Source organism: Aotus nancymaae, unplaced genomic scaffold (genome assembly GCF_030222135.1).
Source record: "Aotus nancymaae isolate 86718 unplaced genomic scaffold, 86718_ANA_hifiasm-v0.15.2.pri h1tg000097l, whole genome shotgun sequence".
Lineage (NCBI taxonomy): Eukaryota > Metazoa > Chordata > Mammalia > Primates > Aotidae > Aotus > Aotus nancymaae.
This window is the reverse complement of record NW_026988512.1, coordinates 428,465-445,446: the sequence shown is the minus strand read 5'-3', so window position 1 is coordinate 445,446 and position 16,982 is coordinate 428,465. Positions and strand designations below refer to the sequence as shown.

General features: G+C 37.4%; 1 protein-coding gene across 4 annotated transcripts in view; it reads left to right on the top strand.

Moving 5' to 3' along the window:
* The window catches only part of ZMAT4 (zinc finger matrin-type 4), a 370,072-nt gene that overhangs the window by 297,070 nt on the left and 56,020 nt on the right, over positions 1 to 16,982 (top strand). For 3 of the 4 annotated variants that reach the window (XM_012476090.2, XM_012476087.2, XM_012476088.2), the window contains one exon: positions 12,286 to 12,382. The exons of the other annotated variant lie outside the window; for it this stretch is intronic. In XM_012476090.2, coding sequence (XP_012331513.1) covers positions 12,286 to 12,382 — 97 coding nt within the window. The remainder of the gene's footprint in view (positions 1 to 12,285; positions 12,383 to 16,982) is intronic. 4 annotated transcript variants of the gene reach the window in all.

Sequence of the window (16,982 nt, the reverse complement as noted above, 5' to 3'; positions counted from 1 at the left end):
TTTAATATATGGTTAAAAATCACTTTGAGTACACTTCAAAGGAATAGAGTGCTTCAGAGTAGACCTGTTTATTTCGGTTTTCTTAACATCCAATTCAGAGCACACAAAACAAACAAACAAAAAAACCAACTTAATTCCTTAGGTTTCTTGAAGTTTGCCATAGTGACTATCTCCAAGACCAAAATCAAGGTTGTATGGAGATGATTTGCTCAAACGTTAAAATCTATCATCTCCCCTCTGCCGCACAGAATACGTCTAAACCATCATCCAGTAAAGCAGCTCTTTAAATATTTAGAATGATCTACTGTGTCTCATCTGAATCTTCACAGTAGGGTGACAGTTTTCCAGCCCTTTCTTGGGTCATGCATCCAACATGGCTAAAATTGTCTTTTAATTACTGAGAATAAATTTATTCCCTAGCTTTAGATTTTGTTTGTTTGGAAACAGCTTTTGAAGATGCAAAGCCATTTGCCTCCCAATTGAATTTTCGAAGCTGTGCATATATACTATTTAAATAGTGAAAGAATTGTTTTAGAAAATGTGTGTTCTTTGTTTAATTGACTGTTTGGTACCCTGCAGTCTATGCCCGCAGGCAGTGAGATGAATTCAGAAGCCTAAGCATTTAAACCTCCTGTACTTTGGAATGACTGTAGTATGGAGTAATAGAATAACACAGACCTTTTTTTTTTTCCCAAAGGCAATACAGACTCTTTAACTAGGTCTGTGGCAACCCCTGATGTTGGTGAGTGTCCTTATATTGAACTCATAGGGAAGAGCTGTTTTCACTATGAAAGTGTAAGATCGAATGTGCCAGCATTCCTCGTATTATTCTTATGGGGGTGGCATGGCAAACTGTCATAGTTTCCCAAAGGGGGATGTCCCTGAGGTTTCTTACTTGGAGCACCTTAAGTCTTGTGCTTAAAATTTGATGGGAAACTAATGGGTGTTCCGTGCCCATAGCCCCCATTCCAACTAGAGCAGCCATGCGTTATGCTTTTCACATAACAGTTTCAAAATCAGGTGGTTGTTTTATTTTTTAAACAAAACAAACAAAAACAAAAACAGAGTTCTTCTATTTTCCCTCCCTCACTCTATTTTTTCCATAAAAGACCTAGTATAGTAATTAAGATAATTAATTTTGAAATAGGAAATAAAGTTCTGACTTTAATGTCTTTGAACCATGACTTTCTCATCTGTAAAAAGAGCTAATAGTATTCATGAGGTGGTTCTGAGGATTAACTGTGATGATAACCCTTTCATCCTTGTAGGCTTCCTAGATACCCCCAAATTCCATATCAGGGTTTGATGCGAAGAATAAACCATCACAGTTGATACAGAATAAGGCCTTTATGATAAGGATTAGACCTCACGCAATTATGGGAGCTGGTGAGGCAGTCTTTGTAAGCCTGTTTTTCTGCATCTTTTGTCGGACCTGCTGGAAGAATAATGGAGGTGAGGTAGGGAGGAGCAAAGAGAAACAGCACTGGGATTGGGGAGGGGGAACTGGAGCCCAGGAGGACAAACTGGGGGCTGCATCTGTGTCTTAGTGCCCCCAGCCTCAGTCACATGGGTGACCGACCTGCAGGACAGACTGGGTCCTTGCACCCGGTTCCTGCATACACATCTGGCCCTGGATTCATGAGGGTGGAGATGCAGTGGGAGCTGGAGGTGCCTGTGGGCTTGGCCTTGCCCCGTGCGTGAAGGTGAGACAGCAGATCAGCAATGTTTCCATACCAAGTGTCACTGTACTAACCGCTCTTCACACTCTGGAACTTCCTTCTCTTACCCACACCACCTTCATACATGACCTGACCATCCCTGTGGCTTTAGATGCCACCTATGTCTTAATGACCCCTTCGTCTACCAGCACCTTCCTTGTCCTGAATTTTCTACAATACATGTTGATGGGCTGGAGCTTGGAAGACACAGGCATGAAGAGTAAGCCACCAGCACCCCACTCCTCACCACGAACAGACGTGGCTATAGATGATGGAAACCTCTCCCTGTCAGCTGAGGTGAGGGCTCAGAGTCTTTTCAGAGCACTCCAGACAGTTACTACCAACCAATCATAACTGACACATGAGCTGAATTATATTTGCTATCCCTAGAGGAATAGGCAGAACTCATTGAGATGGAACCTAATGGGAACAAGCATTAATATCTAAGTAATCAAGCAGAAAGATAGAGAAAATAAAGATGTGGCTTAGCAGAAATGTGTGTGGAAAAGACTAGGAGAATTGATTGATAGCAGGTTCAATATGAGTATAGATTAGTGTCTCAAGGTTCACACACACACACACACGCACACAGTCTTATACTCAAAGCTTTAATGGTGTTGATAGAAGTAATAGTCACAGGATGTTTGACTGTCCTTCTCTACTTTGCACTGATGAGACCACAGTAGGGACTTGGCCCTCAGTTTGAGAGTTGTAGTTTAAGAAAATTATCAGCAAACAGGACATGCCATCTAGAATGACGTGGAGGTGATGCAGGAAGCTGCAAAGCACATTCCGATGAAGAACACGGTCAAAGTGCAGGTTGACCTTCAGCCTGGTAAACAAAACCTTAGGGGAGATAACGCTGAAGTATTTGATGTATTTGAAAAAATGAGAACAAGTTTATGCTAGGAACCCACACAATGCAGAATTTAGGCTAGTGGATAGAATTCAGCCGTGTTTAAGAAGGTGTTTAGGCCAGACAGGGTGACTCACATCTGTAATCTCAGCACTTTGGGAGGCTAAGATGGAAGAATTGCTTGAGCCCAGGAGTTTGAGACCTGCCTGGGCAACATAGCAAGACTTCGTTTCAACAACAACAAAAAAAATAAAAATATTAGCCCGGCATGGTGGTGCATGCCTGTGGTCCCAGCAGAATACTAAGGAGGCTGAGGCAGGAGGATTGCTTGAGCTCAGAAGTTTGAGGCTGCAGTGAACTACAATCATGCTACTGTATTCTAACCTGGGTGCAAAGCAAGTCCTCATGTAGGAAGGAAGGAAGGAAGGAAGGAAGGAAGGAAGGAAGTGAGGGAGGGAGGGAGAGAGAGAAGAGGAAAGGAAGAAAAAGAAAGAGAAGGAAAGAAATAAAAAAGGAAAGACAAGCAGAAAGAAAGGAAGAGAAAGAAAGAAGGAAAGAAAGAAAGAGAAAAGAAAGAAAAAATGGAAAAAAGGAAAGGAAGAATGAAAGAGAAAGAGAGGGAGGGAGGAAAGATGAAAGAAAGAAAGAAACGAAAAAAGCAAGGAAGGAAGGAAAGAAAGAAGGAAAGAAAGAAAGAGGAAGAAAGAAAGCAGAAGGAAAAGAGGAAGGAAGGAGGGAAGAAGGGAGGGAGGGAGGGGGGAAGAGGGAGGGTGGGAGGTCTCTAAGTGTAAGATGTTTCATGTCTCCAATGGTATTAGGATAGGTACAAAAATTAATTCTGCTTGTCAACAATTTAACAAATTTATACAAACCCTATGGAGTTTTGGAGGGACCAAGTGGTATCCTCAAACCTTGGAAGCTTTAAAAAAATATAGATTTCTAAGTTCAAATCTAGATTACTGAATCATAATCATCTAGGGTAAGGCTGAAATTTGTGTTTTTAAAAACTCCTACACGATTCCCACTTGTCAAGTGGGCAGATATGAGAATACTGGACTAGATGATATCAAATGAGCTTTTCATACTTCCTTAATTCTCTTTCTAGTCCCTGTCACGGGAGGCAATATTCACAGTGGGAGGAGTATAGACTCTTGAGCCAGAATGCCTAGGTTCAAAACCCAACTCTGTCTCCCACTAGCTAGATGGTTTTGAGCAAGTCTCCATACCTCAGTTTCCTCCTCTGTTAGATCAGTATAAAAAGTATCTACCGCTAGGGTGCTGCAAAGAGTAAATGAGTAAACGGGAAAGTGGGTGAAGCAAGCACATCAGTGCTTATATATGGCGTATATCAGTATTAGCTATTTTCTTTCTGCTGAAAGATGAGAAATCCATGTACAAGACAGTTTGATTAATGGATGTATCGGAAGTGGAAGAGAAAGAAATTACTCAAAAACAAAGGCCTTATTGTTTTTACTTTTATATTATTAATCATCTTTCAAAATAGTTCAGCCTTAGTGAACATCATAATGCAGAACATACGTAAATATTTCTTTGCGCGTTTCGAGGTTATCAAAGCATCAGTATGAATATAAAGATTACTTTCCGGTAATTGAAAGCAATAAAAATTGTAGGGAGTTAATGAGGACAGAAACTGAATAAACTGAAGCTTTCGGTTTGCAGAGGTTTGTATATAGAACTACATCCATCTAACATTTAAAAAATAAAAATGAAGTGTAGTGTGCAGCTCTTGAGTATACAATAAGACAGATTTTGGTAAATGAATATGCTCTGTAACTGCCATCCCAAATCAAGACATAGAACACTTAAATTACTCTAGAAAATTCCCTTTTATTCTATTCCAGTCGATTTCTGTGCCACTTTTTAGGCAACATGATTCTGAAATCTGTTTTTACAGAAGAACTTTGCTGTTCTTGAGCTTTAGATGAATGCCATCATACAGGATGTAGTCTTTTGTGTCTGACTTCTATATCTAGACATTATAGATTCTGAGATTTGGTTATATTGTTGTATTAATCTATAGATTTTAAAAAATTTCCAGGTGTTATTTTAATTGCATGAATACACATTTTGTTTGTCAATTCTTGTGTCACGGACATTGGGGTTGTTTTGAGGTTTTGGCTATTGTGAATAGAGTTGCTAGCAGCATTCTTGTAAAAATCTTTTTTTAATACTATTTGCTCCTTTTAGGTAAATAGGAGTAAAATTTCTGCTACTAGACATTTGTTGTCATAAGGTAGATATATATTTAACTTTATTGAGTACTATCAACCCATTTGCCAAATTATTTGTTTCATTTTGCAATCTTCTCAGGAATGTGTAAAATTCTAGTTCTTCCATATGGTCATTGACATTTGATATGGTTTTAATTTGATGTTAGCATTCATAGTGGGTATGCGATAGTATTTAATTGTTCTTTTAATTTGCATTTCCCTGATGACAAACGATGTTGAACACCTTTTCATGTACTTATTGGTCATTTTTTTGTCTTCTTTTATGACACATGTGATAAATTATTTTGGCTTTTAACAAATTAGTTGTAGGAGTTAATTATATATTCTGGATACAAGTCCTGTATCAGATACGTCTTACGAATATTTTTCCCCAGGCACCGTCTTATCTTTTTGTTTTCCTAATGGCGCCTTTTACAGGCAGAAGGTTTTGCTTTTTATAAAATCTAATTTATCACTTTGTAATAGTTAATACATTTTGTTTCCTAAGAAATCTGTGCCTATTCTAATTTCATGAAGATATTACTTTATGTTTTTATAGAAGATATTTCACGGTTTTATGTTTTTATAGTTTTGGTTTTAATATTTAAATCTGTAATTAATGTTATTGTTGATGTGTGTTGGAAGGTATTCTTAAGCTTTGTTATTGGTTAAATTGTATTTAGAACTGTTAGGTTCTCCTGATGAATTTCTCCCTTTGTCATTATAAAATACTTTCTTAATCGCTGGTAAAATGTCTCACCATGACATCTATTTTGCCCAATATTAATATAGACACTTCAACTTTCTTAAACTTATTTTCATAAGTTTAAGGATGTCATTTTCTATCCTTTTACTTTCAACCTATGAGTGTTCAAAGTACATCTTTGAATTCAGTGTATATTTAATCTGGCTTTTTATCTAGTCTAATAGTTTTGGCCTTTTGACTATTTAATTCATTTATATGCAATGTAATTATTGATCTGGTTGACGTTAGCCCTATAATTTTGCTATTCGTTTTCTATTTGTTTCTTTCATTTTCTGTTTTGCTATTCCTTCTTTTCTGTCTTATTTTGAATCAAATACTTTTTATTATTCTATTTTATTTTCTCCGTATTTTTTAGCTTTCTTCCTTTGTATTTGCTTATTTGTTGTTCTAAGGGACTACAGTATACAACCTTAAATTATCACTGCTCCATTTCATATAAAATATAATAGTCTTTCAACAATATTGTTCTAGTCGGACCCATCTTGAGCTACTGTTGTCATATGTTTTGCATGTCCGTAGATTATAAACAGCATAATATACAATATAGATATGGTGTTTTAATTTTTTCTTTAAATTGTTTGCTTCTGTCAAATTAATGAAGAGGAATGTTAAAAGGTAGATACCCACATATTAATAATTTCTGAGATTTTTCTCTGTTTTTTCCCATAGATCTGAGTCTAAATCTGGTATCATTTTCCTTCCCCCAGAAGATCTCTATATAGAATTTCTGTAGTACTGGTTTGCTGACAAACTATTCATTTCAATTTTGTTCATTGAGAATATTCTTGGCCTACCTTCAATTTTGAAGGATATTTTTGCTGGAAATAGAATTCTGAGTGAACAGGTTTTTTTTTCTGTTTGTTTTTCCTTTTTAATTTTTTCTTTTATCCCTTTCTGTTCCTTGAGCAGGTCAGTCCCATTTCCACTCTGGGCCTCTGTGCTTGCTGTTTGCTGCCCCTGGATAGCTCTTTACCCCACTCTTCACATCTCAGGTTAATCAATATTGTCTGCTTCCGTTTCACACTTCTCCAAGAACTCTGTTGACCATACTATCCCAAATCGCTCTTCTTCCCACTTACTTTCTCCCTCATTATCCTGCTTGCATCCTGTGCGACACTTTCATAACCTTTAATTATCTTTTTTAATTTGTATACTTGTTTCTTGTCTTGTTCTCTGATTAGCTCCATAAGAAAATGTACTCTGTCTGTCTTATATTCTCCTATATTCATAGCATTCAGCAAAGTATCTCACACCATAATAAAGGCTCAATGACATCTCTCGAATGTAGAATGGATACAGTTGAAGTCATAGGGACTTCTAGCTTTGCTATACTTGAGTAGTCACACACTGCTAAAGTCTCCAGGACCATCTGTTTTACAAACACCATGCTAGGAAATATAAATACAAAGGTGATACATCTTCAAGGAGCTTTTCCAGATCCTCTGAATTAGAAACAATCTCCTCGTCTACCTCCTAAACATTTCACTTCATCCTCATTGTGATATTTTTAATTGTCTACCTTGCATCGTTGCTACTTGTGTATCTGTGTTGTGTCTCCAACTAGATTGTCTGACAGGTCCTTGCAGGTAGGAACTATATTTTTCTAACCCATATTAGGCAATCCTACAGAAATAACCTTTAGGTCTGCAAAGGTTTTAGGATACTCTTAATATGGCGTTGTGCTCAAAATGAATTGAATAAGGAAGCTAGCATTTTTTTGGTTTAATAAGATGTTCTAGTTCTCTAAGGAAAAGAAGAGTCATATAATTCCAAAATAATTAGGATTTCAACTGTGCATTAATAAAGCACAGTTCCCGCCAAGGACACTGTGTCATGTGTGGAGGAGGACTCCTCTGCCCTTTCTCTGCCTTTGTTCTTATTTATATGCACTGCCTTTCCAATTTATAATCCCTGTAGTTTGCATCGCAATAAAATGCCAAATATTTTCTGCCCATGCCTCTGGCTGCAGAGCATGAGAACTGTTATGGAAAGCAACAGATCAGAATATTTTTTAGATTTGTTGAAGTTCTTAAAAATGCCCATTTTTAAACATAAATATTTATGCCTATTGCAAGCTGAACCTCTATTTGTTATGGAGAGACCTCTGATTAGCCTGTAGCCTGAAGAGGACCCATATAAATAGTATTAGTATTTATTATAGCAAGATTAATGGGGAACTCTGGAAGGAATAAACCCTGAAGCTGGTTTTAGCATTCTGATTCCATGCAAAGAAAAGGAGATGGGTCAGCCCTGGATAAGGATTTTAACAACTCACACACTGGTAGTGATAACTTACAGCCTTTGGGTTTGGGGATCATAGTACTTCAGAATCATGCAAACCTGTGAAATGGAAAGGCAGTATAACCATAGCACTTTTTTATGGAATAGCTTTTTTTTTTAAGGTCCGGTATTGTTCTGACAAATCGAAGTTCCCAAAAGGAGTATGATTTTATGGGAGAATTATTTGTAAAGTGCAGGTGTATGATAAGGTTGGGTATTATGTTCTGAAACTTCTTGTACGTTTCCAAGCCCCAAACCAAAGCTTAGAGTATCAGAATCTCCAGAAGTTGTGCCTGCCTGGGAATCTGGATTTTATCATGGTCACCGGGGGATGCATCCACACTCTGAAGTTTGAGAGTCACTGCTTGAGAAAATAGGTTTCAACATTTGTCTGTTTTATCTCTGAACTGGCAGCCTGTACCTGAAAGGTTGTCAGTCTCTTAGGATCCTTTCTACAAAGATCCCGGATATTTGTGGTTTCATTGTTCTTCTCATAATTAAATGGACTCTTAATTGAACAATTAAGTAAGTCCATACCTGATTATGTGATTGAAACAAAAACAAGAACAAGGCTAGCTCTCACGTCAACCCACCCAGCTTATGATACACATTTCAAATAGGTCTCTCTGAAATGCTCACTGGGCCACAGGAATTCGAACACCTCCAGGAAGCTCTACTCTGTTCAGATTGTAGACAAGGGCAGTTCTGAGGAAACTGACTTTCAGCAAGCAGGACTCATTGGATTTGATGCATTCCTAAAGTAACTTTAGGCCAGGCGCCATGGCTCACATCTGTAATTCCAGCACTTTGGGAGGCCAAGGCAGGTGGATCACTTGAGGGCAGGCATTCAAGACCAGCCTGGACAACATGGTGAAACCGCATCTCTACTAAAAATATAAAAATTAGCGGGGCATCGTGGCACATGCCTGTAATCCCAGGTACTTGGGAGGCTGAGGCAGGAGAATTGCCTGAACTCTGGAGGCAGAGGTTGCAGTGAGCTTAGACAGCGTCACTGCACTCCCGCCTGGGCAACAGAGCGAGACCCCATCTCAAAAAAAAAAAAAAAGAAAAAAGAAAGAAAGTTTATTCTTGCTCTCTATTTGCTTATTCAAATTGTCTCTGTGGGGTTATTTTTTCCAATCTTTTAGATAGAAACTAGGTCAAGTTTCCTGAGTTTTCACTTACTTTTAAGTATTTGAAGAGTCCTTTGCTGACTTGTAAATACGTAAATTCTGTATTCCTTAATTAATATATTTATGATAGAGCAGTAATTTTTAAATATTTCCAAAATTTACTAAAAATTAGTTGTCCCCCTCTTCCAGCTCAGTTCTGCTTGGGGCTGTGTATTTGACGTGGGAAAAGAGGGTGTGGGAGGCTTCTCTCTGTCTCTGCCTAGAGCGTTTGCTTTTCTTCTTTTACTGCAGTGCATTGCTCTGGTTCCTCCAGGGTTGAGGGATGCAGGTGGAAGGGCCTGCAAGGGAAATGGAAGTTTACTTGGTAGATCCTATGCGTGGCTAACCTGGTTACTGCTTGACTGGGCAGGAAGTGCAAACTGATTCTTCTTCTCAGGATGCTTTTGTGAAAGGAAAATAAATCTCAGGACCCCAAAATCACTAAGCCAAGGGAAATGTCAAGCTGGGAAACTGGCCTCCCACTTTCTTCCTAAATAAGATAGCTACAAATTTCCAAAGCTACGTACAGCCCTCACAATTTGCCCACAAGGAAATTCCTTGTGGACAAAGGACAGACAGAATTCAAAGTCATCCCTCTGAGGCTCACCTGAGACAAAAGCATATGTGATTGTTTCCTCTACCCTGCTGTTGATGTAAAAATGCACATTCACTGAGCCAGACTAAATTCTGTATTTAGTGGGAGGCTGATCAAGGACTCAAAAGAATGCAACCTTGTCTCTTGTCTACTCATGACTTGGAAGCCCCTGCCTCAAGTTGTTCCACCTTACCGAACCAAACAATGTACATCTTACATATATTGATTAATGTCTCGTGGCTCCCTAAAGTGTGTAAAAGCAAGCTGTGCCCTGACCACTTTGGGCACGTGTCCTCAGGACCTGCTGAGGCTGTGTCAGAGGTGCGTTCTTAATCTTGGCAAAATAAATTATCTCAATTGAAATTGGTTGAAACCTGTCTCAGATACCTTTTGGTTTACAATTTCATGGCTTTTTCAGGGACTCGTCATTACTTAATACAGGCTAAGTAGCTTCTCTGGGATCACTTTAAGCACCTAGATAGCCAGATGAACACTTCTAGCATCTTTCTGCTGAAGTCTCATTGCCCTCAACTTCAGGCAGCCCTTTTGGGTAGTATCTGAGAAGTCATCAAATCAGCTTCTCTCATACAGGATACATGCAGTCTGTGGGAAGCTTTCACATATCCTTTCTTCTGACAAGCTGTGAGAACACAGGTCATGCCCAACTCTGCCCACTTTTATACTTTGCCACCAGAGAAGATAACAAACCACAATCCTAGCCCTTTGGATCTTGCAGGTGATATCAGAGTCCGATCTACCACTTCCAAGTAACAAGAAGATGCTCCTCAAACCCTCTAGGTAGTTCTATGGAATCCCTTCTCTACAGACTTAAGGTGAGGAGAAGAACTCCACAGTCCCACAAGGAACTCACAGTACAATACAGCTCTGTCTTAAGAAAGTATCTACCCATTTCTTTCTTCTTCAGTCTCTTCTTTATACTGGTGGTGAGTGGTCAGCACAGGTTCGTGACCACTTCCCCTGGACGTTCTGCACTGATGCTCTCTTACCTCATTTTGGTAGTGTGGGTATATTTATCATTTGCGTCTAGGACTTCCCAGTAGGACTTCAGCTGGCACACTCATACAGAAAGTGTTCCATTTTAACATCTCTTCAAAATAGTAAGAATAGCGAGCTCATACTGATCACTTGTTATGTACTGGGCACTGTCACATACATGCCATATCTCACTCAGCCCTCTCCACAATACTGTAGGAAAACAGAAGTCCAGACAGGTCAAATAATTTGCATAAAGTTACCCAGGGAGCAAGTTGCAAAGCTGTTCTAGCACAGGGCATTTATTTTCCTTTTAGGAAAAGAGGAATAACTTTGCCTCTTAGAAATTAAATATCATGCATTGATAAAAACAAATGCTACAACTTTCAGTCCTGGCGTTTACTATGCTAGAACAGAATTTTGTACTCATTTGCTAAACATTATTTTATATATATATATATGTCTCTTTTTCGAGACAGGGTTTTACTCTGTCATCCAGGCTGTCATCCAGGAAGGCAGTGGCACTATCATAGGTCACTGGAACCTTGAACTGGGCTCTCAGCCTCCTGAGTAGCTAGGACTACAGCTGTGTGCCACCACGCCTGACTTTTAAATGTTTTTTGAGACAGGATGTTGCTATTTGGCCCAGGCTGGTCTTGAACTCCTAGTTTCAAGTGATCCTTCTGCCTCGGCCTCCCAAAGCATTGGGATTACAGGCCATTTTAGTATCTTATTCACTTAGTTCTCACAAAACCTAGTGATGTGATTGGCCTTATCTTTGTCTTGTAGATGAAGAAACTGAGGCTAGAAAGAAGTTATGTGACTTCCTCTGGATCACAAAACTAGAAATGACTGGAGTCTGAATTAAAATCCAGCATTTCAGATCATGACCAACTTTACTTTTCTCTCTATTCTGAAGGGACTACTAGCAGAAGGAATGTGTTTCATTATGGGTTTCAGCTCTGTGGTTAATGTTTAGAGCTATTTGATTAAAGCTGCTTTTTAACATAAATTGGCTCTAGATGAGTCAAGATTTTTACTAAACTTCTGAAAGCAAAGATCATCTTATTCATCTTGGATTCTCTGGCCCAAAGTTGATACTGTATTAGTGAATTAAAGTGAATGAATAGATTGTCTTCTAAATTCTGGTGGAAAGTAAGACTTCACATGAACCAGATTGATATATTATTCTTCTCCTGGTATTTACATTTTATAAAATGATCCTAGAAGGAACACCTAAATGAATAATGTCTAGAGTTGAATTTCCATTGCTGCCATTGGAATAGAGTGGAAAGGAATTGGGATAGAGTTTTCTCTGGAGTCTCAAATTTCACTGCAGAGATGACAACATATTATGTCTACATGCTCTAGAGAAAAATAGAATGCATCTTTATTTGAGTATAAACTGTCCAGAAACACCTTACCTCAATTCAAAGAAGGATGCTCTAATAATTTAAGCCATCCAGAAATGGAATAGGCTGCTTCTAACATATTCATATTCATACTTCTGCTAAGAGAACTGTTGGCTGTACTCTGCAATGAGGGGTTGAAGTGTTGGTGTGGTAGACCAGGAGTTCTCTCAGATACTCTGTCCCTGAACTTCTGGAGTTGCTAGGATTCATGCAGGTGGCTGATGACTGGATGCAGCTAACCAGGTCTGTCTGTCATCCACAGGTCTGAGGCGCAATTACAGATGTACCATCTGCAGTGTCTCCCTAAACTCAATAGAACAGTATCATGCCCATCTGAAAGGATCTAAACACCAGACCAAGTAGGTACTTTTGTGCTTTCACTTTTCCGTTTCTTCTGTGTAACTTTTAGTAAGATGATTCAAGGCTAAACACTTCGTTTATTTCTAAATAAGTAGAAAGGAAATTATATCTCTTTTGCTTCAAATTTCACATGATATTTACACTTACTTGAAGAATGGCTTCTTCTCTTTTTTTGGCATAAGTAATGAGAATCTTCTATTTTTTTCACTTTTTCAAGGACAGTTTAACACATTTTTATAAAATTAGGACATATTATAATCTATACTGTTTTAAAATAAACAATATTATTCTGATTTGTAGGATGTACCAAACTTTGGTGATGTGAAGACAAATTCTATGGATATCTTCTACCACTTTTCCTTTCTGGATGAATATTGTTGATTATTATAGAAACATAACAAATCCCCCAGTATATTAAGTCACTTATATACATAGCTATTTCCAAGTGAATGGAAACTCATTCCATTTTTTTCAAAGATTCTCATAATTTTAAGCTGAGAAAGGCTTACCAGGCATCATTTCACCCATATTTATGCTATGCAGCTCTTTAAAAACCACTGACATTAGCTTCACAAACATTTTTAAACCAGCTGCTAGGACTGTTAATAAAATGCTAATAAAATATGAAAAAAACAAAGAATGTCTCAAAAAGATGTAATTTTCCTGAGCATAATTGTTTTCATTTCTCTAGTATTCATTAGGAGGATCATGTAACAGCTTGGACTATATCAAGACCTCATGAATTATGAATGTTAATTTAACAAACATTTACCAAGAGCCCACTATGTGTCACACCCCAAGCTGTGCACTGGGGAAGAAAAGATGAATAGATCGAGTCTTTCCTCTTGTGGAGTCCCCTGCCAGGCTGGGGAAACAACTGTGTAAACCCATAGATTGTTCTCTAATGCCACGTGTGCACCCCGAGCTTTAAATATGGGGGAGGAAGCAACCCAGGGCAAGCTTTAGGGGACGGTGGTGCAGAAGCTGGGGCGTGAGATGAGGTTATCATCTGATCTTGGTCAACACACTAACTTTGTTTCCTAGCACAGCACTCGATACATTTTAGGGGCTTTATACACTTGTGATTAAATGAATATGTGATTTCAAAAGATGAGTAATAATTTTCTAGACAGGAGTATGAAATGGAGCGTTACAAGCAAAAAAATTGTTTTGCAACGATATTGTAAAGATGTACATCACAGGGAGTCTGGCTCAGGTGAGAAAATTTAAACCCAGAGTTAGTGACTGACTCTCAGTTTTCTCCTCAACATTATGCTGTCTTGTGAGTTAAAGCCAATTCCATGGCTTGCATTACTCTGGTCCACCCCAAGGACTCTTATCAGGATAATTCTTCAAAAAGAAGATTTTCCTTGATTCGTTATGGGATACCTAGAGTTCTTGTATTGATTATTGGATACTGCCATCCCCCCAAACTGTTTTCATTATTTCTCTAAGTAACATGTTGCTAGAGGCACCATATACATTCAAATTAACCTGTATCTGATGTGCAGACAGACACACAAATACCTGCAACAATAAAAGATAACTTTCTGGGACCATATATTCATTGCTCAATAAATAGAAAATAACAGAAAAAGATAAACAATTGTGACTTTAAATGATATGAATTATGTAAATAACTAATACAGATAGTGCCTCTAGATTCAGAAAAACGTCTCTCTTCCCTGTTCTGTACATATATAAGTTCATGGGCTAGAATCTGTGCTAGGTATTTTCACATCCATTACCTCATTTAATTTCCTTAACTACCCTTGAGATAAATATTAATATTATTGACCTATTATCTTACATGAGAAAACTGATGTTCAGAGAGGTTAAGTGACTTGCCCACTATCACCCTGACAACACAGGCAGAGCCAGCACTGATCACAGCAGTATCTGACTTATGTCTTTACTTTCTCTGTGTCATTCAGTTACCACGAACTTAGGCTTGGGATGAGAGCCCATAGAGAGTAGTATGTGCATTTTGAAAAGAGGGTACCACTTCCTTGAAGTCATTTAAATATACAAGACTTCAGAATGGAACATCTCTTATAGTGCTGCCTTCTTTCCTATAAATAAGATGTTACTCATTTCTAACTCAAAAGCACAAAGGTGCTCTCTTTCTGAAGTGTAAAATTAAAGACAGGTGAAGAAAATGATTATAATGTCCTGTTTCACATGCCTGTTTTATCTGCCTTTAGATCTAATTTGCATGTCATGTGCAGGCATGCTTGAGAGAGAGAGAGAGAGAGATTGAGAGAGAGAATGAATGACAAATGTTTGTTCAATTCTTTTGTCTCTTTATAAAAACTGGATTGTTTTCTTAGTAAGTTGTAGACGTTTCTAATTTTTAAGGGAGTCTAATTTATCAGTCTTTTTTATGGTTAAAGTTTTTTTAGTGCTACTTAAGGATTATCTGCTTATCCTGAGGTCATTAAGATAACCTCCTATGATATTATGTTGTTTTTCCTTACAAATACAGGTCTTTGATCTGCCTATTGTTAATTTTATGCATAGTGTAAGGGAGACGTTAAGTTGCAGGATTTTTTTCCGTACAGATACTAATTAATCCAATACTATTTACTGAATAGACCATCATAGACTCTTTATAAATCAGGTGATTTACATTATGTGTACATGTGTGTCTGTCTCTATATTCTGTCTCAGTGTTATATTTGTCTTTTTTTATGCTAATGTCACATTACTTATTTCCTATAGTTTTATAGTAAGTCTTGATATCTGACAGGGTAAATCTTCTAATTCTATCTTCTTATTCAAGACTGTCTTCACTATTCTTTCCTCTTTATGTTTCCCTATAATTTTTAGAATCAGCTTCTCAACTTCCCCAAAAAATCCTTCAAAATACTGAGTCTTCTAATCCATAATCATGGTATATACCAGCATTTGTTTATATCTTCTTTAATTCTTTCAACAATGTTTTGTAGAGTTCTTTGTAGAGGTCTTACACATCTTCATTTAGACTTATTTCTAAGAATTTGTAGTTTCGTTGTTTGATACTAGAATAAATTTGATTATTTAAAAATTTCATTGTTAAAGTTAATTATTAAATTAAATAAGAATTAAAATATATTATTTATAATTGATACATAATTATACACATATTTATGGGATATAGTGTGATATTTTGTTACATATTTATAATTACCAAATTCATCACCTTAAACATTTATTTCTTTGTGTTGGGAACATTCACAATCCTCTCTTCTAGCTATTTGAAAATATGCAATAAATTTTTGTAGAACACTAAAATATGCAATAAAATTTTGTAGAACAGTAATAAAATTTTGTAGAACTTGTTTCTTTTATCTAGGTGGAATTTTGTATCCATTGGCCAATATTTTCCTCTCCCCTCTCCCCACTATTCTTCTCAGCCTCTAATAACTACTATTTGACTTTACTTCTAAGAGATCAGCTCTTTTAGCTTTCATATATGAGTGAGCAGATGTGGTATCTTCTTTTTGTGCCAGTCTTATTTCACTTAAAATAATATCCTCCCAGCTCATCCATGTTTCCATGAATGACAAGAGTTAATTCTCTTTGATGGATGAATAGCATTATATGTCTTTATATAGATGACGTTCTCCCTATCCATTCATCTATTGATGGACACGTGGGTTGATTCCATATTTTGGCTCTTGTGAATACTGCTACAACAAAAATGGGAGCACAGACATCTCTCTCTCTCTTTTTTTTTTGAGACAGAGTTACACTCTTGTTGCCCAGCCTGGCGTGCAATGGCCCAGTCTCTGCTCACTCTAGCTTCCACCTCCCAGGTTCAAGTGATTCTTCTGTCTCAATCTCCCAAGTAGCAGAGATTACGGGTACCCACCATTATGCCTGGCTAATTTTTGTATTTTTAGTAGAGATGGGGTTTCACCATGTTGGCCAGGCTAGTCTTGAACTCCTGACCTCAGGTGATCTGCCCGCCTCAGCCTCCCAAAATGCTGGGATTATAGGCATGAGCCACCACACCCTGCCAACATCTCTTAAACATAATGAATTTCTTTTTATTGGATACGTACCCAGTAGTGGAATTACTAGATCATATGGTAGTTCTATTTTTAGATTTTGGAGGAACTGCCATACTGTTTTCCACAACAGTTGTACTAATTCGCATTCTCATCAACAGTGTATAAGGGTTCCCCTTTCTCTGTAACCTTGCCAACATTTATCGTCTTTTTAATAATAGACATTCTAAATTAGATGAGATGATATCTCATTCTGATAATTAGTGATATTGAGTGTTTTTTCATATACTTGTTAGACATTTATATGTCTTCTTTTGAGAAATATCTATCTAGATTTTTTTCATTTTTAATTACCTTATTTTTTTTTCTTTGCTGTTGAGTCGTTGAGTTCCATGTGTATTCTGGATATTAATCCCTTCTCAGGTGAATAGCTTGCAAATATTTTCTCCTATTCATCAGGTTGTCTCTTTATTCTGTTGACTGTTTCTTTTGCTGTGGAGAGCATTTTAGTTTTATATAGTCCTGTTCATCTATTTTTGCTTTTGTTGCCTATACTTTTGATGTCTTATCTATAAAGTATTTGGCCAAACCAATGTTCTGAAATATT